The sequence below is a fragment of the Chrysemys picta genome, chromosome 5 (genome assembly GCF_011386835.1).
Source record: "Chrysemys picta bellii isolate R12L10 chromosome 5, ASM1138683v2, whole genome shotgun sequence".
NCBI lineage: Eukaryota > Metazoa > Chordata > Testudines > Emydidae > Chrysemys > Chrysemys picta.
In genome coordinates, this window is record NC_088795.1 from 97,540,766 (window position 1) to 97,564,010 (window position 23,245).

Consider the following 23,245-nt stretch of genomic DNA (forward strand, 5'->3'; position numbering starts at 1 on the left):
TACTGTGAATTAATAGACAGAAAAATACATCACTGAATGTCTCTAGCCAGGACAACTGTTAGGCTTCAATCTCTCTTTTTAGTTTTTTGTACTGATTGGGCGTGGGAGCAGAGATCTCAATGACTACTTGTAAGCTGTTGTTTAATATGGAGAAATGCTGTATAAGGAAGATGTGAAGCTCTTGCTTCTGCGCCTCTTGGAACTTAAAAAATAATACTATGAGAGGCAGGTCTGAAAGTTGCTTTAAAATAAGTTTTTATTGGTTGCTGTGGGTTTTACAGATAACCTAGTAAAATCTGCCTTTGTATTTGTTACTATTCAGTAATACAGATTGTTATAGAATAGTAATTTTAACTTAATCTAAATATGAAGTTTCATAGTAGGCATTTGTGCAGTGATATAAAATAATGTCTCACAACGGCCTTGATTTAGCAAACTACTTAAGTGTGTGCTGAACATGAATAGTTTTACTCATGTGCTTAAAGTTTAGCATATGCTTAAGTGCCTTACTGAATCCGAGTTTAAAGCAACACTGCCATCCATCAGTTAGGGTTTATTAGCACTTAAACCCTTATTTATAGGAATCCAGCATGTGCCTACCCTTAAGCATGTGAGTACCCCCATTAACTTTAGTGGTTCTACTAATGTGATTAAAGTTAGGCATATATTTACGTAGTTTGCTGAGTAAGGGTTTAAGGCTTTGAGTCTATATTCAGTCCACTTGCATGGATCCCTAAACAAGTGCAGAGTACCAGACTTCTCATAAGCATTGTGTGTTCATGTTATCAGTTCTTAATGCAGAATTGGGGCCTAACACCTGATTGAGAACTCAGCTCAGATTTTTTCTAAGCTATACCACAATTTTATGCTTCTATATTTCAAAACATGGGGCTAAATCCTGTTTCAGTTTAAGTTAATGGCAAAACTCCCTTTGACTTTACTGGGTACAGGATTTTGTCCCAGTTTTTTAAGTCATTGCATGTTGGCTGCTAATGTGGAGCACCTGTTTTGATGTTTATTAACGGCTTTAAAATAATGACTTTATAAAAGATGTATATGGAAACTTTTTCTTTTAAACTGAGACAAAAGAAATTCCAACTAAAAAATGGGTTAAAGATTCTAAGGTTCTGGCTTAAATTGAAGAAAGATAAGAAATTAAATTTTGTTTGGAAGCCCGATCTTAATTTCCTACTTACACCAATGGGTTGCAGTTGAAACGGTTTTCTATAAGGGCTTCATTATATTACATACATTATAAGATGCATTATGTAGTCACAATGCTATGTCCTAGAACCCAACCTGTTCTTTTTCTGCACTTCAACTATTCACACAGCTTTTAACTACGATCTTTCACAAACTACCAATAATTCACAAATCTACCTCTCCACTTCTGACTTGTCTTCCATCCAGTCCACTGTCTTAGCCCATCTCTCTGACATTTTCTCCTGCATATATGTCCATAAACTTATACTGAACATCATGATAACTGAACTCATTATTTTCCTCCCAAATCCCTCTCCACTTCCCCCTTGTCTAAATCAGTTAAACATACCATCCTTCCTTTCACTCAGGCCAATACCTGGAGCTTACCTTTGTCTCCTGATTCCATTGCCTCACACATCCAGACAGTCTAAATCTTCTTTCTAGACCACATTTCTTAGACACCAATATCCTGAAGAACAATCTCCCTTCCATTGCCCACATTAATCAGAGTAAAACATGCCTTCCCATGAAAATGAGTTCCCGATCCCCAAAACAGTTCTCCATGGGTCTTTATGCCCTCTACCCCTTCTAAAGCTGCAGTAAGCCCTGTAGAATGTGTATGCGTGTAAGTACATGAATTTGGCTCTATAGAGTTTTAGTGCTGGTAGTGGGGATCACAAGCAGTGTGTGTGCCCTTTTTTCCCAATCTGACATGAAGGCGATTTTAATACTAATCGCCCTATCCTTTCTCTGGCAAGCAGCTCTTTTTTTGAGCTGTTGGGGGATTCACTCTAAACTGTGAGTCCAAATTAGTCTCCTCACCTGTCTTACAGATGGAAAGGATTCTACCCCTTCTATCCAGACTTTAGAGACATTCTGTCTCCTCAAACACCATATATCATGGAATTTGTGATTTCTCTCCCTACCTGGAGGGGAAGGCAGGATTGGGTAGTCACCTCAACAGGTTTCCTTCCCAATCTATATCCATTGATGAAAACAGCGCTTTGGAACCTTGTGGGGCCACAGGATGTCTGATGTATTTTACTCCTGGGGGAATTCTGCGTCACTCCACATGCGCAGAATTCATGGCCCCCGCAGATTTCTTTGTTTACCTGCAGAAAAATGACTTCTGATGGAAGCAAAGGGAAGCCACAAGAGCGGTCATGCGCACACTCCCTGGCAGTGCAGACAGGTCGGTTTGGGCACCCAGAGCATCTGGTAGAGACGTAAATCACCACCGGGGAGGGGAGCTGGGCAGTCGTGTGTGAGAGAGAGAGACACTCTGTCCATCTCGCTCGCTATTGCAGTACGCCCGGCATTGAGGGGCATGGCTTTTGGGTATTTCTGAAGAGGTAGGCGTAGGGCAGGCTTTGTTTCCTCTAACAGAGGAGAACGTAGCAGCCTGCCTGCTTAGTGAATTTTTCCCATTGTGCTTAGTGAATTCCCCCAGGAGTATAAAATCAGTGTAAAAATTGTAAGGCTCCTTTACATTGTTAGAGTGGTGTAAAGGAGCCTAATTGTAAAGGACCTAATAAATGCTTATGGTGCTTTAGTGATTAGAACTGATCTAAATTTTTGGAATGAAAAAAATTCCTATCAAAATGTTCTCCATGAACTGTTCGCTACTGGCCTTTTTGAAGATGATCAGTAGCCAGTCTAAATTGTAAGTTTGAGTCCCCAGCCCTCACTTGCTCTTCAGTTGCCTATGATGTAACACTTAGCACATGGCTGCATATATTTGTTGACTAATAATTAGAAGTAAAGGGTCAATACTAGCTATATTACTATTAGACAAAGGGGGTTTGATGATTTCCTCCAATGCTCCCCACTCCCATTCGCCATCCATTGTATTGTAGTTTAAATAAATTACCAAAATAATTGAAACTAGCTGGATTATATTGCATTATTTTGACAAAAAATATGCAGAATTTTAAAATATTGTGTGCAGAATTTTTAATGTTTTGATGCACAATTTAATTTTTTGGCACAGAATTCCCCCAGGAATAATCTGTACTGCACTTGGAGGTTTGACCATGATCTGGCCCAATTTATTATTTTCTTCAAGATTTTCCTTCAAGGACATATGGTATTTACCTGCCTTGAAAAATGGTAAATTCTAGGCCTAAACAAGATGATCATGTCATTTAAAAAAATTTCTTAATACTTCTATTGTAAACCTAAATAAATATTAGGGTTCTATGGGTTTTAAATGACCTTAAAAATGCTTAATTTACAAGAAAACAACAATATTAATTTGAAAGTTAAAATGGATTTAGCATGTTTAAGGAATAAAAGCACCTACATTATAGAGGGACCTGGAAATAACTTCCGAGTTGGAATTGTATTCTAAAATTTATTTAAAATGCGGGCATAAAATTTTGTGTTTTTTCTCTAAAGTTAAGGAGGCAGTTGATGTGAAATTTCCCACAGCCTTAAGTTTTATGCCATTTGAATTCTCTGAATAGAGTTTGTTCAGTATCTTTTCATAATTTTTTAATAGTAAATCTTTGAAATAAGACTCTGGCTAAAGTTTTCCCTGGGCAGTTCTACTTTTCATTGTTGACTGATATCTCTTAAAAAACAGTGCTTTGGTAGAGAAGCAGATCCTGAGTGGATCTGGTGCAACAGGCACAGTTTAAAAAAATGGGTTTAGGGTCATTTTTAGTTGGTAGTGAAGCTATAACTGAAAGTTTGTGCTATGCACACAAACCTGCTTGTTGATTGGGGCTAGGTGCATATAAGCCTAATTGATGGAGGGAAGCAGCTGAACGTAGATAATATCTTCTTCCTCAGGAGTTACACTTTTATGTCAGGTTTTATCTTACAACAGATAAGGGTTCACTTGTAGCCTCTGGCACACAAAGGTTCACGTACTGCTGCCAATTGATAAAATATTCTTCATTAGTGGCTGTGCTTCTATCTCCACTTCACCCAAGTCCCCATTCCCATTAAACTTAAAATAACCCTAGGAAATTAATGCATAAAAAAAAACTAATTTGGAAGCAGCTACAGTTGCTGCACAGAGAACATGCCAGGACATAAATCCACAAAGGCAAGGACATGAAAAGGTAAACCACCTTACAGTATATACTCTCTATTCTTCCCCTCATGAGTTACTCCTCTTGCAATTACCACAGGTACCATACACCACAGACCAGGCATAACATTCTTAATTCTGCCCCTCTAGAGATGTGAGCCTTCATTCACTCTATTTAACTGCTTTTCTGTACATATCCCTTGACAAAATTAGTTCCTCTCAACATAACTAAACCAAACATCTGCAGCTAATAAAAAAAATAATAATCTGGTAAAAGGATTTATGCAGAAAGGTAAAGAGGGCAGAGTTAAGGTTTTGGGCACGTGTACAGTTGTGGTAGTTTTCTTGGCTTTGTTTAAAAATCTAAAATAAAACACATGTGGCATATGCATTATGATACAGTTTTACGTGATCACATACTATTTGTTCTTCAGAACCCTGCCTTATTCAGTACACAGGATGGACAGTCTTATGGCACAGAGGGTTGTAGGAAGGAAAATGATATTCTGTTTTGTTTAAGGCACTGGAATAGGACCAGGAGAACTCAATTACATTCCTGGCTCAGCCATAGACTTCCTCTGTGATTCTGACCAAAACTATCTAAGGCTCTGATTAAGGAAAGCTGAAGTCTATCCCTATTTGTCGATTTTGATGGGAGTTAAGCACATACTTAAGTCTTTTCATGAATACAGATGTTTTCCTTAACTGCCTACCTGTAAGAGGAGCAAATTAAATTTGCAGAGGCAGCTTTAATTCTAACTGTAAGAGTTTAGGTGGGGGTGATTCTCCCTCGCTGTCGTCTTTGATGGAGGCCACGCCCCCTTGCTGCACATGCTCCTGAAACAGGCTAAGTAAATGGGGAAATTAGTGGTTTCCAGCCCCAACCCGTAGGCAGGGTAGAGCCACAAATAGTTCAGGGGCCCAGGCCCTCAGCTAGGATGTGGCACCACACAGTCAAAGGCTTTAACCCGTAGACAGGGTAGCTGCAAGTGGTTCAGGAGGGCCCAGGCCCTTAGCCAGGGCAGAGGCCCAGCAAACTGTCTTCGGCAGGGGTTGAGCACCCAGCGAGCAGTCTATGGGCTCAGGCAAGGGGTGAACACCAAACACAGTCAATGGGGCTCAGGCAAGGGGTATCTGAGGAGCGCAGGCCTCCTGGCCTAAGGAGGGGGAGTACTGCCACCCCAGGGATGGGGTGGCAGGTGGGGAGTGGGCCTGCCCAACTCCATCGCGTCCCAGCCCAGGGCCCTAACAGCGGCAGAGTGGTCTGCCACTGGGTCAGTGGGCATTCCACCCGCAACACACTGACCATGTCTCCGATAGCACCACAGCCAGACGGTAGTCTGGTTCCCCTGGGCTGCTTCCTATACTTTCCCCTCGGGTGTACCTGCATTCAAGGGTTGTCGTCCATCTCCCAGGGGTACACTGTGAGTGCCAATCCCAGCAGCTTCTCTGCGTCGGGTGTGTCAGAATGTCCTGGTACCTGGGCAATCTCCTCAGAACAGCCGAAGTCTTCTGCAGGTTCCAGCTCCAGCAGCGGGCTGGAAACGTCTGCCTCCCTCAGTGGCTCCTGCTCAACTGAGCTGCAGGACCTACCTCTTATACTTCCAGTTTCTGTCCCTCGCTTCCGGTGCAGCAGCCTAAGCCTTCCGGGTTCCACCCACCAGGGGGCGTCTGGCTCTCCCTCACTGTCAGTCTCTGAGGAAGGCCACGCCCCTTTGCTACACTAACATTTCCTATCATTTTTCAGTATTTGATTTTGCAACTTTAACATAATTCTGTGAGTGTGTGACTACAGGGGGAGCTGGTAGCTACCTATATATTTTGGCTGCCTAATGCTTTCCATTACAACTTTTTTAGAATGAAACTCCTTCATTGTCTGCAGCAGGCCTTTGAAGGGGAAATCCTTTAGGCCAAAGAACTACTTTTCCTTGTCTTGTGAAATTCCATTCAGGTTAAGGTGAGAACTTTTTAAAATAACTGTTTTCCTGTGCACTGACTGAGACAGGGATCCCAGAGGGAAAAAGTAGTATATAATCATGTAGTTAAAGACTGTCTCATAACACAAATGCACAAGGGAGTAAAAGTAAGGTGCCATGGCATCCTAAATTCTGGCATTTCCTGGCTTTCAAATGCTTGGTTTTGCAATCCAAATACCATTCCTTTTAATATAGGTTTTGTGTATATATTTATATTAAACTGCAACAATGACTGCATAGCACATTAAGCTGCGGGCTTTGTGACTAAGAGAACCAGGCAGAGGAAAAGACAGGCTAGTGAAGGAGAAATAGAGCTCAGGAACAGGTTTGCGGAGTTGGAAAATGAAGAAGGGGCACAGCAGGTGATCACTGAAGGTGGGAGGGCAAGGAAGAAGAGAAGAGCAGCTAGTTCTGTAGGAAGAGGGGAAGAATCAATGGAGATAACAACACCAAATATGAGCCCCAGGAGAATACAGGATGGGTTGCAGAGGATTACAAGGGAGAATAGGAATCAAGAGGACTTGCAGCCAGAGGGAACAGGGGATAGACCAGAGAATCGCACCATCACCAGAAAAAGGCAGGTCTACATGATTGGGGACTCCTTACTGAGAAGAATAGACAGGCCTGTAACCAGAGCTGATCCAGAGATCAGAAGGGTGTGCTGTCTGCCAGGTGCTAAGATACAGGATGTGGACCTGAGGCTGAAGAGGATTCTGACGGGAGTGGGAAAGAATCCACTGATTGTCCTTCATGTGGGAACAAATGATACGGCTAGATTCTCACTGGAACATATCAAGGGAGACTATGCCAGGCTGGGGAAGACACTCAAGGAAATCAAGGCTCAGGTGATCTTCAGTGGGATTCTGCCTGTTCCTAGAGAAGGGCAACAAAGGTGTGACAAGATTATGATGATCAACAGATGGCTCAGGCAGTGGTGCTAAAAGGAGGGCTTTGAGATGTATGGCCACTGGGAGGCATTCATGGACAGAGGACTGTTCTCTCGGGATGGACTTCACCTGAGTAGGGAGGGAAATAGACTTCTAGGATGGAGGCTGGCACAACTGATTAAGAGAGCTTTAAACTAGGAATTTGTAGGAGATGGTTGGGAGATGTCCAGGTAATCTCCACGCCGGATGTTAACATTGAGAGGGAAGAAAACAAAGTAAGAAAGGATACAGACGTGGGTAGGAGAATGGACATAAAAGGAAGGGTAGTGTAGATACCAGTCTAATAGGTGATACTGGTGGTAGAATGGCTGTGCCTAATCGGGTAAAGAATGTGAGCGAAGCCAAACAGCAAAAATTAAGATGTTTGTACACTAATGCAAGGAGCCTAGGTAACAAAATGGAGGAACTAGAGTTACTGGTGCAGGAAGTGAAACCAGATATTATAGGGATAACAGAAACATGGTGGAATAGTAGTCATGACTGGAGTACAGGTATTGAAGGGTATGTGCTGTTTAGAAAAGACAGAAATAAAGATAAAGGTGGTGGAGTAGCATTGTATATCAATGATGAGGTAGACTGTAAAGAAATAAGAAGTGATGGAATGGATAAGACAGAGTCTGTCTAGGCAAAAATCACATTGGGGAAGAAAGCTACTAGAGCCTCCCCTGGGATAGTGCTTTGGGTGTGCTATAGACCACCCGGATCTGATATGGATATGAATAGAGACCTCTTTAATGTTTTTAATGAAGTAAATACTAATGGGAATTGTGTGATCGTGGGAGACTTTAACTTCCCAGATATAGACTGGAGGACAAGTGCTAGTAATAATAATAATAGGGCTCAGATTTTCCTGGATGCAATAGCTGATGGATTCCTTCACCAAGCAGTTGCTGAACCAACAAGAGGGGATGCCATTTTAGATTTGGTTTTGGGGAGTAGTGAAGACCTCATAGAAGAAATAGTTGTAGGGAACAACCTTGGTTTGAGCGATCATAGAATCATAGATTATAGGACTGGAAGGGACCTCGAGAGGTCATAGAGTCCAGTCCCCTGCCCGCATGGCAGGACCAAATACTGTCTAGACCATCCCTGATAGACATTTATCTAACCTACTCTTAAATATCTCCAGAGACTGAGATTCCACAACCTCCCTAGGCAATTTGTTCCAGTGTTTAACCACCCTGACAGTTAGGAACTTTTTCCTAATGTCCAACCTAGACCTCCCTTGCTGCAGTTTAAACCCATTGTTTCTGGTTCTATCCTTAGAGGCTAAGGTGAACAAGTTCTCTCCCTCCTCCTCATGACACCCTTTTAGATACCTGAAAACTGCTATCATGTCCCCTCTCAGTCTTCTCTTCTCCAAACTAAACAAACCCAGTTCTTTCAGCCTTCCTTCATAGGTCATGTTCTCAAGACCTTTAATCATTCTTGTTGCTCTTCTTTGGACCCTTTCCAATTTCTCCACATCTTTTTTAAAATGCGGCGCCCAGAACTGGACACAATACTCCAGCTGAGGCCTAACCAGAGCAGAGTAGAGCGGAAGAATGACTTCTCGTGTCTTGCTCACAACACACCTGTTAATGCATCCCAGAATCATGTTTGCTTTTTTTGCAACAGCATCACACTGTTGACTCATATTTAGCTTGTGGTCCACTATAACCCCTAGATCCCTTTCTGCCGTACTCCTTCCTAGACAGTCTCTTCCCATTCTGTATGTGTGAAATTGATTTTTCCTTCCTAAGTGGAGCACTTTGCATTTGTCTTTGTTAAACTTCATCCTGTTTAACTCAGACCATTTCTCCAATTTGTCCAGATCATTTTGAATTATGACCCTGTCCTCCAAAGTAGTTGCAATCCCTCCCAGTTTGGTATCATCCGCAAACTTAATAAGTGTACTTTCTATGCCAATATCTAAGTCGTTGATGAAGATATTGAACAGAGCCGGTCCCAAAACAGACCCCTGCGGAACCCCACTCGTTACGCCTTTCCAGCAGGATTGGGAACCATTAATAACAACTCTCTGAGTACGGTTATCCAGCCAGTTATGCACCCACCTTATAGTAGCCCCATCTAATTTGTATTGCCTAGTTTATCGATAAGAATATCATGCGAGACCGTATCAAATGCCTTACTAAAGTCTAGGTATACCACATCCACCGCTTCACCCTTATCCACAAGGCTCGTTATTCTATCAAAGAAAGCTATCAGATTGGTTTGACATGATTTGTTCTTCACAAATCCATGCTGGCTGTTCCCTATCACCTTACCACCTTCCAAGTGTTTGCAGATGATTTCCTTAATTACTTGCTCCATTATCTTCCCTGGCACAGAAGTTAAACTAACTGGTCTGTAGTTACCTGGGTTGTTTTTATTTCCCTTTTTATAGATGGGCACTATATTTGCCCTTTTCCAGTCTTCTGGAATCTCTCCCGTCTCCCATGACTTTCCAAAGATAATAGCTAGAGGCTCAGATACCTCCTCTATTAGCTCCTTGAGTATTCTAGGATGCATTTCATCAGGCCCGGGTGACTTGCAGGCATCTAACTTTTCTAAGTGATTTTTAACTTGTTCTTTTTTTATTTTATCCGCTAAACCTACCCCCTTCCCATTAGCATTCACTATGTTAGGCATTGCTTCAGACTTCTCGGTGAAGACCGAAACAAAGAAGTCATTAAGCATCTCTGCCATTTCCAAGTTTCCTGTTACTGTTTCTCCCTCTTCACTAAGCAGTGGGCCTACCCTGTCTTTGGTCTTCCTCTTGCTTCTAATGTATTGATAAAAAGTCTTCTTGTTTCCTTTTATTCCCGTAGCTAGTTTGAGCTCATTTTGTGCCTTTGCCTTTCTAATCTTGCCCCTGCATTCCTGTGTTGTTCGCCTATATTCATCCTTTGTAATCTGTCCTAGTTTCCATTTTTTATATGACTCCTTTTTATTTTTTAGATCGTGCAAGATCTCGTGGTTAAGCCAAGGTGGTCTTTTGCCACATTTTCTATCTTTCCTAACCAGCGGAATAGCTTGCTTTTGGGCCCTTAATAGTGTCCCTTTGAAAAACTGCCAACTCTCCTCAGTTGTTTTTCCCCTCAGTCTTGATTCCCATGGGACCTTACCTATCAGCTCTCTGAGCTTCCCAAAATCTGCCTTCCTGAAATCCATTGTCTCTATTTTGCTGTTCTCCCTTCTACCCTTCATTAGAACTGCAAACTCTATGATTTCATGAAAAAAGAAGAACAGGAGGACTTGTGGCACCTTAGAGACTAACAAATTTATTAGAGCATAAGCTTTCGTGGACTACAGCCCACTTCTTCGGATGCATATAGAATGGAACATATATTGAGGACATATATATACACACAGACAGAGAGCATAAACAGGTGGGAGTTGTCTTACCACCTCTGAGAGGCCAATTAATTAAGAGAAAACAAACTTTTGAAGTGATAATCAAGCTAGCTCAGTACAGACAGTTAGATAACAAGTGTGAGAATACTTACAAGGGGAGATAGATTCAATGTTTGTAATGGCTCAGCCATTCCCAGTCTTTATTCAAACCGGAGTTGATTGTGTCTAGTTTGCATATCAATTCTAGCTCAGCAGTTTCTCGTTGGAGTCTGTTTTTGAAGTTTTTCTGTTGTAATATAGCCACCCGCAGGTCTCTCACTGAATGACCAGACAGGTTAAAGTGTTCTCCCACTGGTTTTTGAGTATTTTGATTCCTGATGTCAGATTTGTGTCCATTAATTCTTTTGCGTAGAGACTGTCCGGTTTGGCCAATGTACATGGCAGAGGGGCATTGCTGGCACATGATGGCATATATCACATTGGTAGATGTGCAGGTGAACGAGCCCCTGATGGTATGGCTGATGTGATTAGGTCCTATGATGATGTCACTTGAATAGATATGTGGACAGAGTTGGCATCGGGGTTTGTTACAAGGATAGGTTCCTGGGTTAGTGGTTTTGTTCAGTGATGTGTGGTTGCTGGTGAGTATTTGCTTTAGGTTCGGGGGTTGTCTGTAAGCGAGGACAGGTCTGTCTCCCAAGATCTGTGAGAGTAAAGGATCATCTTTCAGGATAGGTTGTAGATCTCTGATGATGCGCTGGAGAGGTTTTAGTTGGGGGCTGAAGGTGACAGCTAGTGGTGTTCTGTTATTTTCTTTGTTGGGCCTGTCTTGTAGGAGGTGACTTCTGGGTACTCGTCTGGCTCTGTCAATCTGTTTTTTCACTTCAGCAGGTGGGTATTGTAGTTTTAAGAATGCTTGATAGAGATCTTGTAGGTGTTTGTCTCTATCCGAGGGATTGGAGCAAATGCGGTTATATCTTAGAGCTTGGCTGTAGACAATGGATCGTGTGGTGTGTCCTGGATGGAAGCTGGAGGCATGTAGGTAAGTGTAGCGGTCAGTAGGTTTCCGATATAGGGTGGTATTTATGTGACCATCGCTTATTAGCACAGTAGTGTCCAGGAAATGGACCGCTTGTGTGGATTGATCTAGGCTGAGGTTGATGGTGGGATGGAAATTATTGAAATCATGGTGAAATTCCTCAAGGGCTTCTTTTCCATGGGTCCAGATGATGAAGATGTCATCAATGTAGCGCAAGTAGAGTAGGGGCGTTAGGGGACGAGAGCTAAGGAAGCGTTGTTCTAAGTCAGCCATAAAAATGTTGGCATATTGTGGGGCCATGCGGGTACCCATAGCAGTGCCGCTGACTTGAAGGTATATATTGTCCCCAAATGTGAAATAGTTGTGGGTGAGGACAAAATCACAAAGTTCAGCCACCAGGTTAGCTGTGACATTATCAGGGATACTGTTCCTGATAGCTTGTAGTCCATCTTTGTGTGGAATATTGGTGTAGAGGGCTTCTACGTCCATAGTGGCCAGGATGGTGTTTTCTGGAAGATCACCGATGGATTGTAGTTTCCTCAGGAAGTCAGTGGTGTCTCGAAGATAGCTGGGAGTGCTGGTAGCGTAGGGTCTGAGGAGAGAGTCTACATAACCAGACAAGCCTGATGTTAGGGTGCCAATGCCTGAGATGATGGGGCGTCCAGGATATCCAGGTTTATGGATCTTGGGTAGCAAATAGAATATCCCTGGTCGGGGTTCTAGGCATGTGTCTGTACGGATTTGTTCCTGTGCTTTGTCAGGGAGTTTTTTTAGCAGATGGTGTAGTTTCTTTAGGTAATCCTCAGTGGGATCAGAGGATAATGGCCTGTAGAATGTGGTGTTAGAGAGCTGTCTAGCAGCCTCCTGGTCATATTCCAATTTATTCATGATGACGACAGCACCTCCTTTGTCAGCCTTTTTGATTATGATGTCAGGGTTGTTTCTGAGGCTGTAGATGGCGTTGTGTTCTGCATGGCTGAGGTTATGTGGCAAGTGATGTTGCTTTTCCACAATTTCAGCCTTTGCACGTTGACGGAAGCAATCTATGTAGAAATCCAGTCTGTTGTTTCGACCGTCCGGAGGAGTCCACGCAGAATCCTTTTTTTTGTAGTGCTGGTAGGGAGGATTCTGTGGGTTAGTATGCTGTTCAGAGGTATGTTGGAAATATTCTTTGAGTCGGAGACGTCGAAAGTAGGATTCTAGGTCACCGCAGAACTGTATCATATTCATGGGTCTGGAGGGACAAAAGGAGAGGCCCCGAGATAGGACAGACTCTTCTGCTGGGCTAAGAGTATAACTGGAAAGATTAACAATATTGCTGGGTGGGTTAAGGGAACTGCTGTTGTGGCTGCTTGTGGCATGTAGCAGTTTAGATAGTTTAGTGTCCTTTTTCCTTTGTAGAGAGGCAAAGTTTGTCTTGTAAATGGCTTGTCTAGTTTTTGTAAAGTCTATCCACGAGGAAGTTTGTGTGGAAGGTTGGTTTCTTATGAGAGTATCCAGTTCTGAGAGCTCATTCTTAATCTTTCCCTGTTTGCTGTATAGGATGCTGATCAGGTGGTTTAACACGGCTGCTACTCTGAAACTTATGATTTCATGATCACTTTCACCCAGGCTGCCTTCTACTTTCACATTCTCAACGAGTTCCTCCCTATTTGTTAAAATCAAGTCTAGAACAGCTTCCCCCCTAGTAGCTTTTTCAACCTTCTGAAATAAAAAGTTGTCTCCAATGCAGTCCGAGTTGGAATTGTATTCTAAAATTTATTTAAAATGCGGGCATAAAATTTTGTGTTTTTTCTCTAAAGTTAAGGAGGCAGTTGATGTGAAATTTCAGCCTTCATTGCTGAAAAACTACTTGATTATATGTGTTTTATAAATTCACAAAAATATATTCACATAGTCCATACTTGAAAAATCAAAAGTCAAAATATGCTACATAACAGACATTATTAAAATCTGGCTTGTCAATTATACACTATTGTTCAGGATATGGGTTGGTTTGTTTGCTTGTTTTCAAGCAATAGGTTAAAACATTAACCATATAAATAGCAAACTGAGTTTAAGGACATTAATTAATATAATTAACAAAAGCAAGGAATTTCAGTATTAAAACTCCATAATTTATCCTATGGTATGATTTTTGTGTCCCATATTGTTTCAATATCTGGCCACAACAAGTAAAGTAAAAAGAAGTAAAAGTAAAACAAGTAAAGATAGTTTTAGTCTGAATTTCTTTGCTGAATGGTTCACAATTTTGAGATGAATTACATTTAATTTTTGTATGCCAATAGTTGCTACTTTGTTTTCTTTTCCATCTCATGAATCAGATATTTGTTTTTATGTTTTCAAGCATTCTCTCCTTTCATGATAAAAGAAGACCAGTTTATTCACAGGAACTGGTCATCTGGAGGCCAGCCTGGGTACATATTGATAAATGGTAAATTTTGTAGCAATTCATGCTTCCATAATGAGGTTAAATGAAACGTGAACTGTGGCAAAGTCTATGCAACACTGCTTCTAAAATTCACTTGACCAACATGTCAAGCTTTTTTATTAATCTTACTGCTGATTCGCTATCTGTACTGATTCAGAAAGTTGGCTTTTGTTTTGTTTTCTCATTAAATATAATATAATGTTTTATATTTAAAATAGTAGAAATGTTAATATTATAGGTTGCCAAACATTTATTCGGTTATTTTTCTGACCTTTTCATAAAATAGAGAGCCTTAAATTGTAAATAGAAATATTATTGAAATGACATTTAATTTTTACTGTTAATTTATATTTTAAATTGCATGTGATATAATGAATAAAAAGCCCCAAATTCCATCAGCACCTGATTCTTCATTTCCTTACTTATGTTGGCCAGTACCTTATTCAGTGAGTACTCCTGTACTAAGTAAAGTACGAGCTAAAATGGCAGAATTATACCCTAAAGAATCTAACTTCATGTGAATCCATGTGCAGTAAGGGATAATATTAAGGTGAGAACAGTTTTCTAAAGTACTCCTCTCCAGTACTCTAAAGTACTTTCAAGTAAGGTTCAATTCTTGATTTTTCTGCTGTAAAGTCTGGTTGTGCAATGAGTGCCATGCGGGAAAAGGGGTCTACCCATGCCATTTGTAGTGCAAAATCAGGGCTTGAATACAAAATTATAGGGCAAAAGTATTTGAATAAAATATTTCAATGTGTTATGTTCTTTACTATTATTCATAAGAAAGTTACATTTTAGCTGTAGATATAAACACAGTTACATGAATCAGTCTCATACTATGTGAGGCACATCAGTGTTTCTGAATCTGGCTTTCTTTTAGAAACAGGTTCAGATTTAGTCAAAGAAACAGAATTGCTAACATATGTGACTAGTTATTACCCGTCATACTGCTGTGAACAAAATATCTATTGAGATTTATCAGTAATTTTCAGGGTTGAAAAATGTTAAAATATTCAGACCTATTTAGCAAATGTCCTAAAAACATCCCTTTAATAAAGCAGAGCTAAAATGTATTTTAAAACTCATTGTAGAACATCTAAGTCACATATCTCTTTCTTTTCAGATCTGGTTTGCTTTTGTTAACGGCTTTTCTGGACAAATTCTTTTTGAAAGATGGTGTATAGGTCTTTACAATGTGGTAAGGTTTTGGGTTTTTAATGCATTTCATTCCTATTTTGTTTAACAATTTATATTAAAGTCTCTCTTGATTCTTTATGAAGTTTTTAGTTCTCAAGCTCTGAGATACATTTTTTTATTTATATGTTAGATATTTACAGCTATGCCACCACTGACTCTTGGAATATTTGAGAGATCCTGCCGAAAGGAAAATATGCTGAAATATCCAGAATTATACAAGACTTCTCAAAACGCCCTGGACTTTAACACAAAGGTAGAAGACAATTGCATTAAAATTAGAACAAACTTAAATGTAATGCAGGGTGGTTATCCATTTTATTCTTGTGCCATATATTCTCATAAAGTGAAAAATTAAGGGTTGTTTTTTAATATTTCCATCAGTCTTCAGTGGCTGGAAATCATTGTCTATGAAAAGCACAAATCATATTTATCCCGTTTTTTATATACTGGCAAACATTATTTTTAAAAACTGTTTGTTTTTTTCTGCTGGTAATAAAGCTGTCTCCTTCAGGCAGAAGTGATTTGTCCTTTTGGTCCTCAAATCTTATGTACTCGAACTGTTGTGTGGAAATGGATTACTGACCCATGTGGGGAAGTAGAGCTAAGGACAATAAGAGCTGTCATTACGTTGGTAGGCGGAGGAGCCTTACACCATTCTTCATTAATTTTGAGCTGTGAAAAAAACATACTAGACCTGTTTTAACAAGGAGTTTAAATTGTGTGTTGGGAGTTAGGTTCAAAGAGATCTAAGGATAATATTGGTTGAAAATACATTGTGTCTGTGGTGTATTTTTTTTAAATTGGCAAAATTGAAACTGAAAGTTGGGCTTGGTTTTAGAATAAATACAGTTTCTTGCAGATTTACACAAATGGAAAAATAATACAAATAAAAGAAAGGCAAACTGAAATACATCTTTGAAACTGTAATTTTATGAATATAATGAAATTTTTAATTACAGAGTAAGTAAATAATAAGTGTGTATTTCATATGCCATAGACTAGCACAAATCTGAAAACTCTTTTTAACACATATACATTGATGGGCAGCACCCTTCGGTTGTTATCCTGATTTGATTTTTAAATATACGTGTGTGTGTGTATATATGTGTGTGTGTATATATATATATATATATATGTATATGTATGTATGTATGTTTAGGAAATCTCAGATAGTTTAAGTATACATTGGGGTAACCATTATTAAAGATAGAGACATCTAAATTCTCAATTTATGATTAGCAATGTCTCCATATATTTGGTAATATATACTGTATGATATAATGTAACATGGTCAGATCCCCAGCTGATGTAAATTGGCATAGCTCTGTTTAAGTCAATGGATTTATACTATATATATATATATATATATACTATATATAATGTAACATTAAGTTCTAAGCAGTCTTTGTTAGGACAGACAAGTATGTGAGAATTTTCTCCTCTTACTCTTCCTTTTTTCCCCCTTCGACCAAATCTGAAAGTGGTTGATAGGAAATATTTGTAGGCAGTCCACTGTGTCATTGTAACTCTTTCAAAAATACATATAAGAATTGTGTTTTGGTCACATGATCCATTAGTATGGTTGTGTTATCACCTTAATATGATACTAGTGAGACTAGTACTAATAGAATTCTGAAACATTCATGTATGTATATGGGAATTATATTCATTGCTATTATTACTCTCTTTTCACATACTGTAATGGTCGGTGCATATTTTTGGTATTAGTAAATCATTTCCCAGTAGTTCATATTATTTGAAACTTATAACTAAATTGGCCAAAACCAAAAAGAATCCTGGTAAAAATCACATGACATGCTAAGTAATGCCTCCTGAATTTTCAGTTAATTAATACAGAAAGACAATTAAATTAGGTCAGTTATGTCCATATGTGATGTGTTTCACAGGGAAAAAAAATGAAAATTTGTAACTTTATTTCTTATGTAATCCTTCAGTGTTCAGGGTTGTCCAGGACTTAAACACGCAGCTCTCATGGAAATTGTGTGGCTATATCCCTTGCAAGTCTTTGCAATGTTAATGAGTAAATGTCTACAAAATACTTAACTATAAGCAGAACAGTTGGTATGGGTTTTGAGTGTGGAAGAATTGGAATCATTGTTGCACTGAATGATGATGCATAGGTTTATTATGGTAAAAAGGGTCAGGGGTTATGAGGTCATGACAGAGGTTAAAGGATTAGCCTGTGACAATAAGTATTGGTCAGGAAAATGGAAAAGTAGAACTAATTTTTCTTGCACCCACCTGTGCTTTCTGTCAAATAAAAAATAGTGGTAATGACATGGCAAGAAGGAGAGACAAAGGTTAATGAGTAACACAAGTTCAAATGTGCAAAGTATTGGAGCATAAATTGGATCATACACCCCAATGTAGCTGGGTAAGATAACAAAGGACTTTGAGACGTAGTGGAAAATTTTGTGAGGCAGGCAACTTAATTTCTATTGTTTGAACAACTTAAAACTATTAATACATGTCAGTTTTGTACAATAATTATTATGTTTGTAAAAAGCATTTCTAATGATAAAACATGATTATTTATTGTCCTGAAGGATACAAGAGTTCAAAATCAATTTTTCTTGATAGCTTAGTCAAGTCTTTCATACCTATCTACAATATGCTATAGAAAGCACCCATATTGCATTTATGCTTATACTTAATACAGCACAGTTCCTATGAACAGTATTTGTCTTTCACAAATGATAATAAATTTGGTAGTAAAATTAGAGTCATTTAGCACAAATGTAACAGTTTTCAAGTTTAATAACTTGTCTCTTGTCAATAAGAAAGCATTCTGGAAAGTTTATTATGAATTATACAGTAAGAAGAAAATCCAAGAAAGATGCTTTTTAATTTCAATTTGTATTTTATTTTATATCTGAAATACGTAGACTAGTTTGTAAAGAAATTTGGGTTTAACTGTCCTTTTATCCAATTTGTGTATGATGTGAGAAAGGTAAAATGAAACCCAAATGCTAAAGTAATTTTTAGTGCATCATCTAAGAAATGCAATAACGTTTGTAGTTGTCTGTTTTGTTGCATATTTTTCATCATAATCAAAATACTGTTTTGTATATATTTTAAAATTTTACTGATAATTGTGAAATTTAAAAGTGACCGTAAGCATCTTTTTTGAAACATAAAAACAAATATATGACCCATGAAAGGCTAAGAGGCAGAAAATGCCTGTCAGTTATATCAGTTCACAGTGGTGGCTTGACAAAAACACCTTTTGTGAATCTAACTTAAAGATAAAAAGAAGGTCATGGTTCACAGAGCTAGTTTATCACAAATGGTTCTCATGGATTTTTGTTTTCCCTTAGGTTTTCTGGGTTCATTGTTTAAATGGCCTATTCCACTCAGTTATTCTGTTTTGGTTTCCACTAAAAGCCTTCCACTATGGTAAGTACGTAAAACAAATACGAACTCTGAAAAGTACTGTATTACCTTACTTGAAAAATAATAATTTCCAAGATTACACTAATAAATACCAACAACGTTACACTATTCCATTTTTATGTACTATTTCTAGAACTAAACCAACATATGCAATCTAAAGATTTCTATTCAAATTGTGGGAAAGAAAGAATGCCTTTTCATAATTTAGTACATTCTATGCACCAGTATTGGTTTTAAAATAAATTCAGTTCACATTTTTTGTACGTGCATATGATTTGATACTTACTTGATTTGCTACAGTTTGTGATATTAGTATCATGTATTTGTATTATCAGTTTGCCTGCCCTTTCAGTCCTTAATCCTTACACTCCTATATTTTTCAGGGGTATATAGAGGACTATGAGAGGGCAGTGGCAACCGGGTAGGTGATCGGGTGAAGTTGGGGAGATATCTCACAGTGATTCTCAACCTATTTACCATTGTATGTGGACCGCATCCAATACTACTTGTATGGCCCTGAGTATGTCACATGGGCCTCAGCTGTGTGCTGATTGGGCCGCAAGTGGCCCATGGGCTGCAGGTTGAGAACCACTGCTCCAGGAGGACAGTTGAGTTTGGTAGCTGTATTATGCATCTTTCAGACAAGGAGAAGGAGAGTTGTGACAGCTGTATGAATGTTTTGGAGATGTAGAAAGGTTCTAATATTTAGGAGGAGAAAATGGAAGGGCCACAAATACTGGGATCAAATTCCTTAGGAAAGCTTCAGCTGCTAGGATAAGGCTTACGGTTGCCAACTTCCTAATCGCACAAAACTAAACACCCTAGCCCCACCCCTCCCCTGAGGCCCCACCCCCTGCCCCTGCTCCTTCCCTGAGGGCCCACCTCCAACCCCCACTACATTCCCCCTCCCTCGTGGCTCGCTCTCCCCCACCCTCACTCACTTTCACTGGGCTGGGGCAGGCTGGGGTGTGGGAGAGGGTGAGGGCTCTAATTGGATGTGCAGGCTCTGAGGTGGGGCCAGAAATGAGGAGTTCAGGGTGCAGTAGGGGGCTCCGGGCTGGGGCAGGGAGTTGGGGTGTGGTAGGGGGCTGCGGGTAAAGGCAGGGGGTTGGAGTGCAGCAGAGGGTACGGGCTCCGGGCAGGGGATGTGGGCTCTGGGGTCATGGCAGGAGGGGTTTGGAGTGCATATTCCAAGTCACCTTTCACATAAACCCACCTTCCCTTATAGGACTGCTTAATATGTCTACTTATAGTCTGGAATTTTCCAAAGGATGCGAGAAGGAAGGGACAAATGACAAAGGGAAATTACTCACTGGTCATTAAATTTGTTTGGGTTGCCCCTCTTAACCCATCCTGCATCCTGTTTTGGCTGAGTTGATGGAATCTGTCCTTATCCTTTGCCTTTCAAAGTATTGGCAACCCCTCTAGCGTTGTGTCATCTGCAGACTTGATCAGTATGCTCTGTATACCTATATCCAGATCGTTAGTAAAGATGTTAACACCAGACCCCGAACAGATCCTTGTAGAAACCCCTCTCCAGAGCTCCTTTCAATCTGACATCATTCCATTAATAGTTAACTCATTGTTTGCAGTTGTTTAATCAATATGTATCCACTTAATGGTAGTTCCGCTGAGCCTGAATTTCTCCAGTTTACTTGACACAGTCCCACATGACATTCTGTTAAAAGCCAAGTCCAGATATATTATGTCCAACACATTTCCCCTATCCACCAAACCAGTTACCCTATCAAAGAAGGAAATCAAGCTGGATTGGCATGATTTGTTCTTAGTAAATCCATGTTCACTGATAGTTATTCCCTGTGCATCCTCCAGGTATTTGCAAATCAAATGTTTTATACATTGTTCTAGTAGCTTCCCAGATATCAAGGTCAGGCTGACTGGTCTATAGTTCCCAGGTCCTCTTTTCCCCCCTTTTTAAAGATGGGCAGTACATAAGCCCTTCTCCAGTTTTCTGGGACTTCTCCTGTCATCCATGAGTTTGCATCCATTATTTCCAGTGGCTCTGACATTTTTTTTTCAGCTAATTCCTTCAGCAACCTGGGGTGAATAGCATCAGGCACCACTGACTTGAATTCATTCAAATTGGTCAGAAGTTCTGGCGTGTTCTTTACTTATACTGATCTGCATCCCTTCCCCTTTATTGTCTATAGTAACTTTGCTAGTCATCAGGTCAGGTTATTTTTTTGTGAGAAGACTGAAGCAAAGTAGGCATTGAACAGCTATGGCTTCCTATCATCTTCCATTACCAGTTCACTTTCTCCATTGAGCAACAGATCCACATCATCCCTGATCATTCTTTTTTGTCTGACATATCTAAAGAACCCCTTCTTGTTGTCTCTAGCATTCCTTGACAGATGTAACTCATTCTTTGCCTTGTCTTTCCTGTTTTTGTCCCTACATACTTGTGCTATTCCCATGTATGCTTCCTTGGTGACATACCCCTTTGGTGTTTTCGATAGCTAAAAAGCTCCTTGTGCAGCCACATTGGCCTCCTGTGGCTCTTCTTATCTTTCCTCTGCATTGGAATAGCTTGATGTTGAGCCTCTAGTATTACATCTTTTAGGAACTGCCAGCCCCCTTCATCTCATTTTCTTCCTAATTGGTCTTTCCATGGGACCTTGCCTACTATTTCTCTGAGTTGGTTGAAATCTCCCCTTCTGAAGTCCAGTGTCCTTGTTTTGGTATTCTACTGTCCTCCTTTCCTTAGAATCTTGAATTCTATCACATCATGATCATTTCCTCCCAAGTTTCTGACTATCTTCGCATTCGCAACTAATTTATCCCTGGTGGTCAAAACCAGATCCAAAATGGATGACCCCCCAAGTTGTTTCCTCAGCTTTCTGAATCAGAAAGTTGTCCCCTACACATGCTAAGAACTTGAAGGACATATTATGCTTTTCTGTAATAGTCTTCCAACAGATATCAGGGAAGTTAAAATCCCGCGTTAATACTAGCTCATGTATGTTAGCTAATCATAGAATTATAGAATTGGAAGGGACCTTGAGAGGTCATCTAGCACAGTCCCCTGCACTCATAGTAGGACTAAGTATTATCTAGACAGGGGCTGGCAACGTCCTTGTGGCCTGTGCCGATTCCCGCAGCTCTCATTGGCCGGGAACAGCAAACCGCCGCCACTGGGAGCTGTAGGGGGCCATGCTTGCGGATGGTCAATGTAAACAAAATGTCTCGTGGCCACCAACAGATTACTCTGATGGGCCACGTGCCAAAGGTTGCTGACCCCTGATCTAGACCATCCCTGACAGGTGTTTGTCTAACCTGCTTCTAAAAGTCTCCAGTGGAGATTCTATAGCCTCCCTAGGCAATTTATTCCAGTGCTTAACTACCCTGACAGGAAGTTTTTCCTAATTTCCAACCTAAACCACCCTTGCTGCAATTTAAACCCATTGCTTCTTGTCCTGTCCTCACAGGTTAATGAGAACAATTCTTCTCCCTCCTCCTTACAGCAACATTTTATGTAGTTGAAAACTGTTATCATGTCCCCTCTCAATCTTCTGTTCTCCAGACTAAACAAACCCAAATTTTTCAATCTTCCGTCATAGGTCATGTTTTCTAGATCTTTAATCATTTTTGTTGCTCTTCCCTGGACTTTCTCCAATTTGTCCACATCTTTCCTGAAATGTGGTGCCCAGAACTGGACACAATACTCCAACTGAGGTCTAATCAGCACAGAGTAGAGCAGAAGAATTACTTCTTGTGCCTTCCTTACTACACTTCTGCTAATACATCCCAGAATGATGTTTGCTTTTTTTGCAAACAGTATTACACCGTTGACTCATATTTAGCTTATAATCCGCTATGATCCCCCAGATCCCTTTCCGCAATACTCCTTCCTCTTCCTAATCAGTCATTTCCCATTTTGTATGTGTGCAACTGATTGTACTTTCCTAAGTGGAGTACTTTGCATTTGTCCTTATCAAATTTCATCCGATTTACTTCAGTCCAATTCTCCAGTTTATCCAGATCATTTGGAATTTTACTCCTATTCTCCAAAGCACTTGCAACTCTTCCCGGCTTGGTATCATCCACAAACTTTATAAGTGTACTCTATGCCATTATATAAATCATTCATGAAGATATTAAACCGAACCAGACCCAGAACTGATCCCTGTGGGCAGAGCCGTCCCTTAGCTACGGCGAATTGGGGTGACCACCCCGGGCCCTGCACTTTGGGGAGGGCCATGCTTCGAATTGTGAGGAGGCAGGCTGAGAGGTGAGGCGGGCGGGTGAGTGGGGTGAGGAGGCAAACAGGGAGGCAAGCAGCAGGCGGGTGGGCAGGATGATGAAGAGCCCCACACACACACCAGAACCTCCTCTTCCCCTCCGCGCCTCCCGCCCTCCTGCGGGCCCCGCCAATCAGTGCCTCCCCCTCCCTCTCAGCGCCTACCACCTGCCACAGATCAGATGTTTTGCGGCATCAGGAGGCACTGGGGGGGAGGGGAGAGGAGCGAGGGAGCAGCACGCTGCGGACTGGGCAGATCCAGGGGGAGGACCCCCTGGCAGATTAGAAACTCGGCACCTATGTCCCAGGCCCCACACACCCCTAGGGACGGCCCTGCCTGTGGGACCCCACTTGATATTCCCTTCCAGCGTGACTGTGAACCACTGATTATTGTCTGGGAATGG

The 23,245-nt window shown here is 40.5% G+C and overlaps 1 protein-coding gene across 7 annotated transcripts in view; it reads left to right on the forward strand.

The window, feature by feature from the left end:
- The window catches only part of ATP8A1 (ATPase phospholipid transporting 8A1), a 267,308-nt gene that overhangs the window by 193,750 nt on the left and 50,313 nt on the right, over window positions 1–23,245 (forward strand). For all 7 annotated transcript variants that reach the window (XM_042841789.2, XM_005300615.5, XM_008170556.4 and 4 more), the window contains 3 exons: window positions 15,093–15,167; window positions 15,297–15,419; window positions 18,505–18,583. In XM_042841789.2, the coding sequence (XP_042697723.1) occupies window positions 15,093–15,167; window positions 15,297–15,419; window positions 18,505–18,583 (277 nt within the window). The remainder of the gene's footprint in view (window positions 1–15,092; window positions 15,168–15,296; window positions 15,420–18,504; window positions 18,584–23,245) is intronic.